The 18,126-nt window shown below is 37.2% G+C and overlaps 1 protein-coding gene across 1 annotated transcript in view; it reads right to left on the reverse strand.

The window, feature by feature from the left end:
• Positions 1-18,126, reverse strand: part of Adgrl3 (adhesion G protein-coupled receptor L3) — a 465,758-nt gene that overhangs the window by 124,884 nt on the left and 322,748 nt on the right. Inside the window, exons 9-10 of the mRNA XM_052199002.1 lie at positions 13,552-13,737; positions 10,756-10,794 (exon numbers count right to left, since the gene is read on the reverse strand). Coding sequence (XP_052054962.1) covers positions 10,756-10,794; positions 13,552-13,737 — 225 coding nt within the window. The remainder of the gene's footprint in view (positions 1-10,755; positions 10,795-13,551; positions 13,738-18,126) is intronic.

Genomic DNA, 18,126 nt, shown 5'->3' on the forward strand with positions numbered 1-18,126 from the left:
TAAAACCCACTTACCTCCCCGACATTAAATGAAGCCTTGACACAACCCAGACTGACTCTGATTTTGTTAGCTTGCTTGGCTTCCCTTTTCTCTCCCCCCCATTTTTGACCCTCAGGTAGTGCCTCTTCGAGACCCTGGAATAACTGGACCTGCTGGACGGGTCAAGAGTGGATTCCTGCCTTTCCTTTGGTATCCTGCCCTTGAACAGCGTGTGGGTGCAAAGGGTCTAAGGTCACCGGATTGAGTGAACAAACACAGCACAATCAGGCTGTTCTCAAATAAAATCGATTAATTATTTTTCAAGAGCTCCTGCATTTCAGAAGGAATGCTGGTGAGAAAGTACGAGGAATGTTCATAGCCCTAATTCTAACGTAGTGTTTTCATTGGTTCAAAAAAACCCAACAACAACAACAAGACATAAGTAAAAATTATACTAATATTAAAGGGAACTATGAACTTTAGGGAATGCCATGTCATTTTATTTATCCTGTACTAATGTAAGATGTTTATGAAAGGAAAAAAATCTTGCTGAAAAAAGGTGGGATTCTACAATACCTGGCCAAATATTCTGTGAGTCTAAAATATTGCAAAATAAATATGGCATATTGTTTAAAAGCAAAAAATAATGAAAATATAGAAATTTGTGAAAACCCAAAGTCCAGTTTTAGAATGCAGCCCCTTCAAAATATTAGTTTTGACAATTTTCACACTGGTACATATTTATGTCAAAAAATGTTTCCTTTTTATGTCAAGTGTGTCTGTATTTGTAAGTGTATATATATGTATATGTGTATGTGTTTGTGTGTGTGTCTGTGTCTTTGTGTATATGTGTGTACATGTGTTGTATGTATATGTGTGTGCATGTGTATGTTTGTGGTACAAAAATTTAACCCAGAGTCTTTGCACATTCTGGACACTGGTCTATGAAAATGTAGCTCCCTAGCATCCCCATTGTTATTAGACAACCACTGGGCACCATATTCTGCTTACTGTTGTGTCCTTTCATTGTAGAATTTCACTGCATGAACAGATCAGCCCTGGAAGTCTGATTAGAGGCTGTTGAGTGAATAGTCATTAGTCCCTTATTTTCTGCTTCCAGTTGAAGATTTACACCACAGTGTGACTGGAACATATGTAGTCACCTTGCCAAGGGCAGGACTGCCGTCCATGTCGACAATAGGGTAAAATCATGGAAAACCTTAGGAGTTGATCTCAAGGAGAATCTGCACTTCCTACCCTGACGTGAGTATGAGGAGAGGCTGTGGTTTAAGTTGCCATACCTGTGTCTGTTGTTGGCTGTACAAAATGTATGCATTAGATAAGGGAAATTAGAACATTATAACTCTATTGGGAGCAGTCCTAAAGAATCGTTTGCTTGGTTCTAAGCCATCAGGCAGCTACGTTATTGAAAATCACACTTTAAAACATCCATTATTTTTCTGACCCATACCAGAATAGCCAATGACAGTTTCTAAAATGTATGATCGTCAATTTGTAGTGCTATTTTTTATAACGTTTTTTTCTTCTGGTTAGCTATGTAATCATAAAGCATTTTTGAAAAATCACAAAGTAAAATGGATGTGTATTCTCTTGATTTGCACACAAATAGTATCTCTTTAGGTTGTATATTATATGCGTTTAAATTTTTCCCAAAGGTCGATGCATATTCAGAGAGTAGTGAGGTACTGAACGGGGCTTAAATAAAATCTTGACAATTGAATCATGACTTGGACTTTGATCCAAAAAAATAAGTGAAGAGACTATAAGTTGGTGAAGGGAATAAGAAATTTTTTTTTCATTTTGTTTTAGATACAAACATTTTACTTGGAAACAGAGTGATGCTTCCCTTTATCTTTATTGGAATTACTCTCTGGAACACTCATAACCCATTTCTATACAAATAGCAGCTGGAACATGTACCTCTCTATAGGAAATGTACAAAGAGAAGAGGCAGAGATGACTTTTCAAAAGGCAATCATCTCTGCCGGGTCACAGAAGGCCACCAGGGCAATTTTTAGAGATTCCCAGAATGACTTTCTGTCTGTGTCCAAACAGGATCTCCATCAACACCTGTCATTGTCTTTTGGATGTCTTTTAGAGTATGAACTGATCTGTTCAAACTCTTAAATAACACCTGTAGGAAGTACTCTACTCTTACTATACACCATTTTACTGTCTTTTGATTCAACAATTGCTTTGGAGCAGCAGTTATTGTCTCTAATGTATCAGAAGGGATTCTAATAACCATTCCTTACATAGCGAGAACTACTCCAGTTTTATAGATAGAAGAAACTTCCTTTAATCTCAACAGTCTCTCAGCATTAGGTTTAGGTCAACAGAAACACGCAGGGTACAGATTTATATATATATTTTTTCTCTTACTGACACAAATCACGTGCAGATTCATCAAGCTGTGAAATATATTAAGTTCACAGGGCTTTAACAAAGGGTTACGAAACCACAAGAACCTGCTGTGATTCAAACTACTTTCAGATGTCCTTTTAATTATATTTAATGAAAGTTTGGGTAGGCTTTCATGCTTATGGGCAAACAAGGAAATCCACCGAACGAATTGCTAAAAGTACTCCCTGTTGCTGTGGTTAATATACTACGTTGTATGCACACTGCTAGCCAATTTATTCTAGTCACTTTAACAAGGATACCCAGCCTGACAGGCCACACAGGATAGTATCACAAGTCGGGCAAAGCACAAATCATTAGAGGGCTAAGAAAGTTGTTTGACATGCACCACAGAGCTCTTTGTCACACAGCCAATTAAGTGACCAAACAAGGAACTTGAAAATACTCATTAATTTCTTCCTAGCAATATAAATGGAACATAGGCTCCTTCTTGTCTCGTGCACCGAAGGCACCCAAGTAAAACTGGCATAATTCAATTTGCACTTTGTCAGAGGTGCGAGTAGCAACTTTGGTTCACCGAGAGCCTGCATTAGGGACACAGAAATGAAAAGCATGTGTAAAAATCTTCAGATAGTTTTACCAAAGATGTCTGGGCTCTGTGTGGACTTTTTCACATCCATCAGAAATCGGGAGCAGTTGGATGCTTAAAAATTTAGATCCTGATTTTTGAGCAGGTGAGACAATTCTGAGCAACATTTCTTCTTCCTTGGGCTGTGGCTGGAGAAAGTTGGCTCAGGACCTAATAGAGCTTATGTCACTTACAGAGGATTCAAGCTCTGTTCCTGGTACCCTTGTCAAGGGATGCACAGCCACCTGTAATTCTAGCTCCAGGAGCATCTGATGCCTGCAGCTTCCAAGGGAACCTGAACTCCTAAGTGCATGCTCACACAGACATACACATAAATAAAAAAATAAAAATGAATTAAAAAAACAAAGAACTTGGGGTGAGTTCGAGATAGCAGGCTGTATGCTCTCACCCCTAAGGCTGCTCTGTATAGAGCCATACTGGGGAGTCATGCCACATGGTAGGAACTTGACCTTGGCCAAGGACAAGGTCTTTGGGCAGGAATCTGACATTAGGGCATAATAGGGAAGTAGGTTACAGCAGGATCCTGCTCCACCTAGGGTAGAAGGCTCTGCGTGAAGGTGAAGTTCTTTGTTAGTTCTTTGTTCCTCCAGATCTATGAATTCCTGAATTAAGCAGGTGACCCGCCCAGATGCCTGAGCAGTGGAGCCAACACCCAGTGAACCACCAGACGACTTCCCTGGAACTCAGCCTGGGGTCTGGGGGGAAGGGCTTGCCCAAACTATTAAAAGGTCTGACTGACATTAAAGTTGGGGCTTCGATGGGTCCTGGCCTCTTTCTTTTCACCCCTTCCCCATACATCCCTCAGCTTCTGTTCCAGCCATTCTTCTAAAACTAGTCACATAGAGCATTTCAATAAATAATGACATCGCCCTGTCAGTTGCTATACCTAAAAACTTTGCTTCACATCTTCTTTCTCTGGCTTTTCAATCTTTAGGTGCATTCTTTCTCCCATTTTTTTTAATGTTAAAAATCTGAGTTATTATCTCAGCATCCAGCACAAGTACACTCATCAAAGTAAGTGTCTATTCCGGATTGCTCAGGCTGCTCAGTTCTTACTTCTCAGACTGAAGGACGCAGGAACTTGCAGAGGTATACAGGGCCTTAACAGTGGCTAAAATCTCTGTGGTGTGCATGTATACTGCTCTTTAAGCCAAGCAGGGTTACAGACGTTAGGGAGAACATACTATACCTCTGAGACTTGAGGAACAATAACAAAAAGCTAAAAGGCGTATTTATTAACAAAGAAAATGTTTCAATTTTAAAGCAGAAAAAAAAACACACTTGTTCTTAAGCAGTTTGTTCAGATGTATATATTATTACCCTATTTCCCAATTCTTATTAAAAATCACACCAATCTGAATGGAAGCATAGGGTCCTATAATGGTTCATGGATCACATTTCTAAATGTTACCTCATTTGACCCAAGACCAGAGAGTCCTGAATCTACTAAGCTCACATGTTTCAGTGTGTGTGTGTGTGTGTGTGTATGTGTGTGTGTATGTGTGTGCATGTGCACGTGTGTCTGTGTGTGTGTGTGTGTGTGTGTGTATCAGGAAGAGAGCAAAGTACAAATGTTGAGAAGTTGGGTGATACAGGAAACCTGATAGATTTTGTAAAAATTGATAAAAAAAACTATGTAGGGCATCACTCTGGAAAATAGTCTGATAGCCCCTTTAACAGCTTTTTCTTTTCTTAAAACTTTATTTTTAAATCAGGGTGTCCTTTGAAAAGGAAAGAACCTGAAAATCAAAATATGTGTCTTAATGTAACAGTACAAAGTGATGATTACAGTCACTGAACATAGATGCATTGTGTGTGTATCTGTATGCATATATGAGTGTATATTAACATCTGTGTGTGTGTGTGTGTGTGTGTGTGTGTGTGAGAGAGAGAGAGGGAGAGAGAGAGAGAGAGAGAGAGAGAGAGAGAGGTTGAAAGGATAGAAAATACAGCCTAACTCTAATGACCCCAAGAAATCAGGAGTTTAAAATGCTTTCTCACTTTGTTAGAAACTAGGTAAAAGGTCACATTCCAGAACCCGCCCTTTGTTTAGACCTAGCAGAAAGGCCTTGAATAGGTGATCCTGGCCCATAGGGTAACTGGAAATGAGCTAAGCTTATCTTGCTCCTGTAAACTCCATTACCCCTAGGAAACTAATTGGTCCACTGAGCGCAGGCTCCCAATAATTTAAACTGATTGGCCTAAAAACTATGGAGTGGTACAAATTGATTGGCTCACATTTCGCGGGCTCTCCATGCTAAGAAATGATTGGTTTGTGATTTGCGGGCTCTGTCGTAAACTTATAAAAGCTGTCACAATTCAGCACTCGGGGTCCATAGTCCTCTAACCCTGCGTGGTGCATGGCTATGGAACCCAAAATTCTGGAATAAAGAAATCCTCATGCTATTGCATCGAGACTGTTTCTCGCGAGTGATTTCGGTGTTGCCTTCCGGGGTGTGGGGTGCTGGGGCACCCTCGGTTTTTGGGGGTCTTACAAGGTAACTGTTTTAGTCTCTTCCATTTCTAGAATAGAGTATACACATAACAATAAATATAAGACAAATGACAGATATTGCTTCCTAGCATCGAGTAATTAGGCAAGTTAGGTTTTAGGGCTGTCGGAGTAACTGAACTATACTTAAGTCCTCAAATAAGCTTCAGATTCCCTGTTCTCTTCAGTTATTACTGTGTGATCTATGGAAATCAATTAACACTTTGTGGGTCTCCATTTTCACTGTGAACATAATGAAATGTGAGAGTTATAACAGAATGTTCTTACAAATATTGAATAATAATGTATGAAATTTTCTTTCTTGCCTGTGATCTTAGGATGTATGCAAGTAAAATAGGAAGAGTTCATATGGAGACAATCCTGTTTTATACATTCTGTCCCAACATATAAATAATTAATAGAGAATACTTAGCATTCTGCAGAACAATATCTATATAGCTTGCTTAATAAATGTTCTTTTTAAATTTTGTTTTTTTTATTTTATGTTATGAGTTTTGACTGCATGCATGTCTGTGTGCCACAAGCATTCAATGTTTGAGTAGATCAGAAGAGGGCATTGGATCCCTTCATACTAGAGTTACACAGGTAGTTGTGAGTTGCCTTGTATGTGCTAGGAATCAAATCCAGGTCCTCTGTTCTTAAGCTCTAAGCCATCTCTCTGGCCCAAATTTCCTTAAGGTTAATAACAAGCCATTGCTATTTTTCACCATTGTGTGTGTGTGGGGGGGGGGGGGGAGGGAAACAAGGTGCACATCAGGAGAGCAGTACTGACTAGTCAGTATTACTTCTGTGACCTTGGCCAGTCTTTTTCATCTCCTTTTGTCTCTGTCATGTCCCCTTAACTCCAAGTCCCCTTTTGCTAACACTACATCATAGTAGTTGTCTTATTATATTCCTATAGTAGTCTTATCTCCCATTATGAAGTTCAAAATTCTCTTTACAAATGAAAACAATGCTCTGTTATGGCTATACTTTCATTTATTATCTTGAGACAATGTCTTACTAAATATTGCCCAAGTTGATATTGAAGTAACTCTGGGGCCCATGCTATTCTCTTACTTAAAACCCCTAAATAATAGGCCTGCATTACCAAGCCAGACTTCAAAAAGATAATATACCCCAGACAAATGAATGTCCTTTTATATTGTGCTAAATATCAATTTTTATCTTTCAGTAATTGGTAGATATTTATTACTACAACATAAGTAATAGATAAATAAAGAAAAGTAAATTGTATTGGACTCATGTTTGTAAAATCTTAGAATGCAAATTGACTATTTCTGAGAATTCATGTGTTATTTGAAAACCCATCCCTGTTTAAATTGTTCACATACTGGTCATTTATAATCAATAGCTGGTAGATCTGATTTTATTGTGCTTTTGTTTTGCCTAGAATAAAATCTAGGTGTGGTGGCTTGAATGAGAATGTCCCCAGAGGCTCATAGGAAATGGCACTATTAGGAGGTGTGGCTTGTTGAAGTAGGTATCGACTCCTTGGTGTAGGTATGGCCTTGTTGGAGTGGATGTAGCCTTGTTGGAGTAGGTGTGGTCTTGTTGGAGTAGGTGTGGCTTGTTGGAGGAATGTGTCACTGCTGAGGGGGCTTTGAGGTTTCAGAAGCTCAAGCTAGGCCTAGTAGTTTACTCTCTCTTCTTGCTGATCCAGATATAGAATTTTCAGCTCCAGCACCATGTCTGTCTGAATACCACCATAATTCCAACCAGGAAGACAACGGACTACATCTCTAACCTATTATTAAGGGTTTTCTTTTATAAGAGTTGCTGAGGTCATGGTGTCTCTTCACAGCAATAAAAGCCTAGCTAAGCCACGATGAAACAAGAAAACATAAAAGATGGATTTTTATAATTCATAAAAGAGATTCCTGCTCTTAAAATGATGAACTGAGCGTTAAATGGATTCAGGTAGTAAAACTTGTCCCTGAAATAATCTTTTCATATGTATATGAGAAGGCCTCATTTTATAGGAATCTAGAGTGGTAAACAATCCTGTCAGACTGAATGCCAAAAGCCTTTCCAGTACATGGGGTTCCTGTTTCATTGATGGCACAGAGAATGACCTGAGAGTATAAACAATGGGTAAGTTAAAACTCTTCCTCACTATTATGTCACAGATGTTTTTCACAGCATTTGACCATTGAATGTTGTGGACTTGAACTGTACATTAAGATCAGAAGGAGCATCTTGTATTACTGAGCAGAGCATTTCTGTACCACCGGGAGCCTCTGTTTGTATTGTGTCTCATCAGATATTTAGTCAATAGCTGAAACATTTATTCACAGTTAGTCAATTATAACACCAGGAAATCAGCCGTGGAATAAACTGTGCTATTAATTTTCCATTGGAGATTCATGTCTGAATGACCATGCATTTCATAGATTTAAATACCAGAAAGCTAATTATCCCAAAAGCCCTATTAAAAGGATAGCATAGATTACAATTGGAAGCATTCCTGGCAGGGTTGCAATATTCTCCCACCTTTCTGCAGTGGTGGTTCTTCCCCTACCCATCATGCTATGTGTCCCCCAAGGATATTTTTCTAAAATCGTAAAATAAGCCTTAACATTTTCTTATTCACAAATATTCACCATTTCATAAAATAAATTTAATACAAAACTAATCCCCATAATCTTCAGTGCTCAAATTAGTTTTTTTTTCCCTCTTAAATGATTCTTACCAAGTTCTCTTATTTTCCCCCATGCTGTTGCCTTCAGACTCAAAATGCACCTCATAAGACAGGAGTAATATTTATTACTGTTCTGTTTTTCTCTTAAAAAAAAAATTCAAGTTTGAAAATGCTAAGACCAGGGATCAGAATCGTTTGCCCCATAATATGGCATCATGGCGTTCGAGACATCACCAAACACCAAAAGCTACTCACACTTTTCCCACCAATCTTTCTTCAAGGAAGTAGGTCAGAAAATTGGGCGATTGGGGGATGTTTTCCATGACCTTGTCCTGAAGCAAATTTTAGGTCTTCATTTTGAGAGTTACCCGTTCAACTCCAAAGAGAACCGCAGGCCCAGAGATGTCAGAAATCTGAATGAACGTGTCTTGCGTGTTCCCCTCAGTTTACTGAGGTTACATCACATCATTTCGTCCAGACACACTCCTCCTCATTTGGCCCACGGTTGACTCTCTTCTCCTCACGCCCAAGTACAAAAATACATACATATCTCTGCCTCTCTGGGTTGTCTTTCTCAACAGTGTCCACATCACTTAGAGCTTATATTTAATAAATTACTCTGCCATATCTCTTGTTATGCTTGTCAAATTTTTGCTAAAAGGTCCTTAGCCATTAGACCAGATGGGTAAGGGGGAAAAAATCTTTCTCCACCTTACAGATGAAAACATGCTGGGTAAGTCTGTATGTCTGAAATTTAAGACTTCCAAAGCCCCTTGAGTGCCTGAGAAAACAAGAAAAATACCATATCCTGTCAAGGCAAGTTCTTTATTTCCCCCATATGATACTAACTAAAAAAAAAGATGAATAGAATTAAACCTATCAATACTATCTACTGGATGCTAAAACCCTAGGGCAGAGACTACTTTGTATTGCTTGTTAACTCTTGAGGAAATGATGGATTTCTTGTTTTTTTTTTAAATGGGTCAGGAAAAAATAATGGTGACCAAAGAAAACAAACAACTGTCTGACTAAGCAAAGTCAGGTGTTCACTCAGCACAGTGACTATGCTGTGTTTTCATAACATGAATGATTCTCCACTAAGGTCATCTAATTTCTTTTCATATGATTTTAGCCAGGTGGCTTTCTATTTATTAATCAAATATCCCAGCTTTATATTACCTGAAAAATTAATAGATGTGAATATTCAGGACATCAGAAAAATACAAATGGACAAACTGATGTAGAGTTTGGGGAAACAAAGTCAAAGTTCCCATACTATATATAAAGCTGAACGAACTGTTAAGGTTTTAACTTTGTACAGCTTCACAAATACTAACTTGGCTCCTGAGGCCATTATTCCCTAAAGACAAATGGATTTGCTTATATAAAACACTATGAATTGCATTCAGAAAACATCAAGTTAACAGGCATAGGTTTCAGATCTCCCCTTTGTCTTTAAAGGAAAAAAAACCAGATAATAAAATAAAACAAATCAGAAATAAAAATAATGCCCGGTATGGTGGTGTACTCCTTTAGTACTAGCACTCTGGAGACAGAGGCAGGGGAATCTCTGTGAGTTTGACTCTAGCCTGATTTACAGAGTTCCAAGACAGCCTGGGTCGTTACAAATAGAAACTGTGCCTGGAATATTAGATAGATAGATAGATAGATAGATAGATAACTAACTAAAAAAAGATGGATAGAATTAAACCTATCAATACTATCTACTGGATGCTAAAACCCTAGGGCAGAGACTACTTTTTATTGCTTGTTAACTCTTGAGGAAGATAGGTAGATGATAGATAGATAGATAGATAGATAGATAGATAGATAGATAGATCGATAAATAGATAGATAGATAGATTCATAGATAGATTCATAGATAGATAGATAGATAAGTAGATAGATAGATGGATAGATGGATAGATGGATAAGTGAGAGAGAGGAAAAAGAGAGAGAGAGAGAGAGAGAGAGAGAGAGAGAGAGAGAGAGAGAGAGAGAGAGATTTTTTAAAAAAAAAAATACCTTCCCACCATCCCACTCAAAACAGATAAAGCAGCCCAGGGAGATGGCCAGCTTGTTTGAGTATTGTTTTCTTTCACACCGAACAACCCATTTTGTCTGGAAACTAATTTTGCATAAGAGAGGAACCTAATCACAATCCTGTGTGGAGTCTTCAGTACTATTTTGGACAGATCTACATCATATATGGATTCATGCCTTCTATGATTCTGATTAATAATTCCATATGAACTGATTATCTACCATAAGTCAAATCTACCAAGTGACTATGAAGGAACAGAGACATAGGTGTTACACCAAACACAACTCTGAGATGACGACATTCATGCCTCAAGCTGCACCTTCCGTTTGCTCAAAGGCTATGTTCCTCAGGCTTGACAGAATGTGAAACCATCCGCTTTCTTTGTACCACAGACTCATTCTTTCCATTCCCTCCCTGAACATACTCCCTGAAGTCTCTTTGTTTCAATATGACACATTACCACTTTTTTTTTCTCAGATGCCCATGCGTGTGATCACCAACAGAGACAATTCAACAACTTTACACATTTATAAAAACACAGAAAGTACCTGGACATAGGCTCTGCAAGAGCGCTCTCTTTTCTGAAGCTGAATCCATTAAGACAGCGGATTAAACACAGAATAGAAAAAACAAGTTAGTGACAGAAGAAAAATAAAAAGAAAACATCTACATAAACACCTTACTTTTTGATTCACTACTTTTATAGAAGAAAATGAAGGCTATGCAGCAGTAATACAGTGGCCAAAACCCTTTTTGTAGAGCAGCCCACCTAAACAACAGATGGTGGAAAGCTCTTGATAGAAAGAAACCTTTGAATAAATTTAGTAGAAATTAGTACAAATCAATAAACATTCATGTGAAATGATCCAGGTCACATCTGGTTAGTTATTCATTCGTGAGCCACTAGTGGAGACATAAGATGTTACGTCAATTATGCAAAAAGTTTGGAACCCATTATATTACTAAGAGATTATGTGTGGTTTTCAGGACAGCCTAGATAGTTGACATGTGTGCTCATATTAAGTGTTCATTCACACCTTCAAAGATCCTATTATAAGGAAGATAGAAATGCCCATTCATTGTGACTATTTAACCCTAAGGGACAAATACCAAATGTCAACTTCAGATTAACAGAGTGTGATGCATTTCCTGACTTGCTGCTGCTTTTATTTCTTACAGAATTCGCTTTGACAGTCTTGGCCAAAATAGAAGACATTTTAGAAACTGGTGGAGTAAGAAGCTTGACTTAATTTGTTTTTGTTGACACAAGTTTGTGTTTAGGCTCAAATATTTTCTCCTGATGCTCAAATGAATAATCAATAACTCTTCATTCATGGTGTTTAAATGAGTGACCCAAATTTTTATAAATCAGACCGTGGCGGGGTTCATCTTTTTTTCCACAGTGTTATTCGGTTCCCTTGGTTATTACTCTTGAACTGCAGAATAGAATTCAGTTTTAGGGAGCAGTTACTCTGACACATTTGGGGTAACTAGGTACTACTATACCAACTGTAATTCGGTCTTTGAGGGGCCAGTAACTGCTAAAGAATGAAGTCAGGAGTGAGAGCAAGGCTGTCATTCAGCTCAGTGACTTCCATCTCAGTAATGTAGGGCTCTGAGGCCTCCAGAATGTCACTGTGGGCGCAATTGATTTGTACCTAGTTGACTTTGCAAATCTGATGGGCTATTCTGGGCCTCTACCAAAGTAGGAACCACAGGAAATGAGAGCAAGGCAGCAAGCAAGTGAGTAACCTTTGCCCTCCCATCCCCCTAGCCCTTCATGCAAATTAACATATGACAAACTGCATTATATAAACAATTGAGGAGAGCCAAATGAGAAACAAAAGAGAGCATTAAGAAGCCCCAGGAATGGAAATCTGCCCATTATGCCGTTATTTGATATTCAGCCTAGGCAAGCTGATTAGCTGTAGCCAGTTAGAATGTGACATTAATTGCCAGCTTTACCTGATACCCTCAGACATCAACACCATTTTTTAAAATAAAGTTACAAAGGATTGCAATAACAAATCATGCTATGGATATGACACATTAATAAAAAATCAGTACTCCCATCCCATTAGGATAAGAATAGCTGGCAGCCATATTTATTAGTAGCATCAAGTCAGCTATGGTCACATCATATTAAAGTCACAGCATGCCAGACCTTATAGGCACCTGCTGATTATCCCACCGGGGGGCTTGGTTGTGATTCTATCAGGATACGAGTCAAAAAGAAACAAAGGCAAAAACAAAAACAAAGAAAACAAAAACCCTCCTCCTTGCTCAGTGGAAAAGAAATCTAATATATTATATCTAATAAACAAAGAGTAAAATTGCATCCGATTACAAAAGATCAATTTGCAGCAAGAGCCATCTCAGTTAAGATATCTAGCTTTTTAATTTTGAATAGTTATTATATAAAAACATTTCTCATTTTCAATGAGTGTCAACCTTTCCCCACCAAGACAGAACTACAGTTAGTAAAAGACAAATGTACAATGTCTTTATTGTTCACTTTTTTTATGTTTTAGTCAAAGGGAAATATTTAAAAAATGAATTTCTTAGAGGAACATTAGTCAATTTTTTTCTTATTTTTCAAGTTGGGAAGACTGTTAATAGTTCAGTCACAGAATTCAGTTACATCATTCGGAAGCATTTTCATTCATTTGATGCTGTTTGAGACCAAGAGGTTAGTCTACTATTTAATAGTTACATGCATAAATGATATTCTTTATAAATATGCAATTTGCCCTTTGTGTTTTTGATTTATATAAGATATTTAGCAGATAAAATGTTTATTAAAGTATGGAAAAATCTAAAGTTTACTTTTTCAAATGTAGCATATATAAATTTGTATACTTAAAATTAAAATTTACAGAAATAAATACAAAACTCTGAGTCATTTAAAAACTAAAATGAAGCATGTATTAAAATCTAATTTCTTGTCTCTGCAGCACTTAAAAGTATTGTTAATGTTTTCTATATTTCTACTTTCTGATTAAACGTTCATTAAGCAGTCTATTATTTTGATGGAGTTTATAGGAAACAATAACCAGTTACATAGACCTACACTAATTCTGCTACAATTTAACATATAAAAAGATTGAGAAAATACTAGCAAAAGTCCAATTGCAAATATAAAATGCATATCATGTGACTGTTACATATGTCTCTAAATTAAAAGTCAAATAAGATTATAATGTCATTACAATGAAATGGTAAAGTCAACCGAATCTAAGGATTGGTTCGCTTTGAACAATGAAACTTGAAATAAGAGAAACTAAACAAGACTGTCTCACTGAGTTTACTTCCAACGGAAAGGTAGACACAGCTGAGGTTCTCACCTTGTTCAAGCTGCGGGCTGCGCTGTCTTTTCCACCTGGTGTCAAATTCCTGAGCTGGACATCCAGGAGGCCAACCAGCTGGTCCATGGCACGAACTGAGTAGGTGATGTCCCCAGCGTTCAGATGATTTCTGGTCTGTTCTGCTAGCTCTCTAGCAATATTGGCAGCTGTTTCTCCAGATTTCAGCTATTATGTTTAAATAGAAAGGGAAAAAAACCAAAACAAACAAATGTTGTCCATGAGTATTTTCATTGGCCTCCTTTAACAATTTGTTTTGTCTGCAAGTTAGAATTGTGTAGGAAAGAAACGGTTCTTAAATGCTATGGTTACCTCAGAGCACTCTACTACGTTTCCTGATAACTCATTCTTTTCTTCAAAGTCTGACTTTAGAGTCTTGTCGGTAAGGGGCTTTTTGTGGAAAATTCACTCTAAAGATTATTTCTCACCTCAGTTAGTCATTTGGGTTGTTAAGTCTGAGGTGTGTCCCACTATTTTCTCTGTCAGTCTCTAAATTGAAGTTTGATGAGAGCTACTTGTGGGTCCCTAATCTATATTCTCAGAGGCTGTCCACACTTACTTCATGCCAAGATGAGCCCTTAGTGCACTGGGTGAATACTAAGCAAACTCACCAGTTTCTAAGATCTGTGAAATGTACTCTCTAGAAAAACCCTACTTCCAACAGGGTTGTGATCCTTTTGTAAAACACATAGTTTTCTCCCAACACATCAAGTAGCCAATTACTCGCTAGTTTCTCGTGTTTTCCCTTTCTGAAACATGCTGACTTTTTAAGTACATACTTTTAAAAAATCATGTGAGAGCTAAAGATGTTAAAATAACCAAGGACAATATTCTGTGCCTTCCTGAATATACTTAATAGCCTTGAGACAAGAAAACATGAACATAAATTCACTCGTGAAGAACGATGGGAGATGCCAATAGAGACTGATAAAGATCATGATGTGAATATCTTGTTGATATTGTGAGGCCTTGCCAGCACCATGTGCAAGAATTCACATGAAATTTCACATACTAGAACAATGAGATCATGATCTTGTCAGTTCAGAACAAGAGAAACACTGGGAAGGTGCAGGATGCGGGATCTATTGGTCACAGAACACACATCTCCTAGAAGTTACAGACAGAGCAAATGGACTCAAGTACAAACAAGGTCAGGGTTGAGGCATCCAGTGCAGAACAAGGCCCTTCCTAGTTAGTTGCCTAACAGGAGGAGTGGCCCACGATCGCCACGATCGCCACATCTACACTCACAGGGCATGTGTTCCACTGCCTTCTCTAGCCCCCACTCTCTCTACCTGCATCTTTTCTTTCTGTCCCTTTTCAGGTCATCCTTTTATTTTAACGAATAGAAATCCATCCCTAATCATATAAGCCCAAGCCACCACAAAGAGACTCAGCAGATTGTATATACATGCATATGTACATGTGTGTATATATGTATATGTGTATACATTATACAGTATATAATAAAAAAGAGAACATCGATTTGAGAAGGAGTGAGGGGGAACATGAGAGTGATTTGAGTGGGAACCAAAAAGAGGGGGGAGTACTGTAAATATATTTTAATCTAAAATTTTTTTTTTTTGATTTTTGGTTTTTTCGAGACAGGGTTTCTCTGTGTAGCCCTGGCTGTCCTGGAACTCACTCTGTAGACCAGGCTGGCCTTGAACTCAGAAATCCGCCTGCCTCTGCCTCCCAGCGTGCTGGGATTACAGGCGTGCGCCACCACCGCCCGGCCTAAAATTTTAATAAAAGATAAAAATTAAAAAATCTAAAAACAAATGATCTGAGAAATATCTTAAGAGGTAAATAAAAACCACTTCCTGGTTCATAATGTTCATTATTTTTTTTTTAATTTGTAGAATTAAATTTAAATAGTATTTTCCATTTCTAAAACAGTCTTATAGCTCATTTTCACAATAAAGAAGAATATAGTGCAAATCTTTCTCTACAGATTCCACTTTCCAGGGAGAGTCTTCTATGTATCTTTCTAAACTGTAACATATCCCTCACTATTTAAATATGTGTGTATTATTATTTAAATTAGTTTTAATAATTTAATTATTTAATTAGTTTTCTTATTCTGCTGTGTTATATAAGGCTGGAAGTATAGATTATAAACAATCAGACAACCAAAAATCTTTATAAATTATCTCCCAATGATTATTCAGGATGAACCAAATAGATTAGAGCAGTTAGTGAGACAGAGTCCATTCAGGGATGCTTCATGTGCACAGAAGGACCAGACTATCAAAAACAAAATGACAACAAACCTTAAAAAAATAAATTGGAGTGATTGGAACATCTACATAATTTACAATCAGACACACACACACACACACACACACACAAAGACATATATAAAAATCTAATTTGAAATGTAATAATAGCAAGCACTGGTAAGGTTATGAAAATGAATGTAACTCTCATCCAATGTATAGAGCAAAATATTGATGCTGATTCTACTACTATTGGAAATAAGAAATAGTCTCTAGATGTCAAAAACATAAACATTCAAAGACATCCAATTAAGATTGTGACTAAAATCAAAAGAAATTATAACTTTTTAGAACCAATCAATTATAATGTACAGTGTCAACAGTTTAAAATTATGAAGGCGATTAATGCTGTTGACATTAGTCTTTAAGATATACTTCTAGAAGCATATCACTTATAAAACATTGCAAATATGCATATATATATCACAATTTTTGTGCTTATGTATATATCAATATGAATATACTAAAATATACTAAAGCTTGACAATTCAGAAATAATAGGAAAGTCCTTATTATTGATATTTAAGTTTAAAAAATACATTATACATATGTAATTAACATATTATTTTATGAATATAAACATATATAATATATAAATGCTATTAACATATATAAAGACATTAGATATTGTTACTAGTAAGGTTATTGCTAAAGTTAATAATCAGTATTTTGCAGAAATTATTACATAAAATAAAATATACAGAAATAGAGTGCACCAAGTATAACGATGGGTTCATAAATTTCTTTCATATCTTTATATTTAAAATACCTGTTAATTTTCTTTGGAGGTGCAAACATACACTTCCATATTATTATATCATTAGGTTTGAGAATAAAATGAAAAAAGGGTTAAGGTTTATATGTAAATATTTAATTTTTTTTCATGTATAGTTGTAAAACATTAAAACAAGATTATTAATCCAAGGCTGATGATGAATGATCCTGCTGTTTATATACATACTGATAACACAGCAATGCTATCCTGGGAGCCACTGAATCACTAATGGATTATTTTCAGAACAGTAACCATATTTAGCTTTCATGAAGTATTGGCTTAACCTGGGCGAGGCGGTATGCACCTATAATCCTAGCACTAGAGAGGCAAAATGGAGGGGTCACGGCATGCTCCAGGACCATGGGGCGGGGGTGGGGCTATACAGAGAAACCCTACCAAAACTTAAACAAACAAAAAGGTATACCCAGAATTCTTCATTTATGAAGAGAAAAAAATCCCACTACACACATGAACACTGAGACTAAAAGCTATGGAAGTTGTGAGGGGGAAAAAAAGTATGTGCAAAAACAGTTAAATTAACTAAAAATTCCTGTAACAATTCTGTCTCTTGTCTCACTGAGCCTTAAAACTGAATAAATCACACACACACACACACACACAAACACACAGTCCCTGACAAATGGAAGATGGCTCATTTGCCTTTGAGCACCTTACCTTCTATTACTTGGGATCTTTAGGCTAAGGTCTGAATGTGAAATGTCCCTTACCACGTAGCCCTCTACAGTTGGCTCGTCTTGGGACACTGAAGTACCGTTAGGACATGTTCTTTGATGGGAGGATTGGGTTATTGGGGGAGGCATTAATGTTTGAAAACTCAATCCTGGTACCTGCTTACTCTGTGTTCTGCTTGCTTGAGCCTACCACCATGATTCTGCCCTCCATCATTCCTCCCCCACCACAATGGAGCCTACTCCCAACCTGAGCCAAAATAAACCTTTCTTCCCTGAGGTTGTTTATTGTAAGGTATCTGGCCACAGCAACGAGGGGAGAAAAGGTCACAAACAGGAGTAAGGTACATGAAAGTAGATAATACTATTTGAGCAATGCAAGAATAATACCACAAATGTTTATGATGTATCATGGGAATACAGCACAGGGAGTAAAAAAAAAATCTGTGGAAAGGAAGAAGAATAATCAGAGGCAATGCGAAACCTTAAAAAATAAGTCTAGTGTTACTTGGTGAGACGGGAGTGCTGAAGAAGATTATGTACATACATGTATATAATATACATTATTATATATATGTATATATACATATATGTATGTATGTATAGCACATATAAATCTTTGCTCCTTTAGGTTGTTTTTGTCAGATATTTTATCACCATGACTGACGAAGATGACTCAATGCGTGCCTCAATCACTAACCACTCCACCAGGAGTTAAGAAGCTAATTGGTTGAGTCTTTCCTCTTTTCCATTCTTGGATTGGAAAATCCTCCTCCACTGGTGGAGGCTTTATTTCTGACACGCTCTCTAGGGC

Source organism: Apodemus sylvaticus, chromosome 11 (assembly GCF_947179515.1).
Source record: "Apodemus sylvaticus chromosome 11, mApoSyl1.1, whole genome shotgun sequence".
Taxonomy (NCBI): Eukaryota; Metazoa; Chordata; class Mammalia; order Rodentia; family Muridae; genus Apodemus; species Apodemus sylvaticus.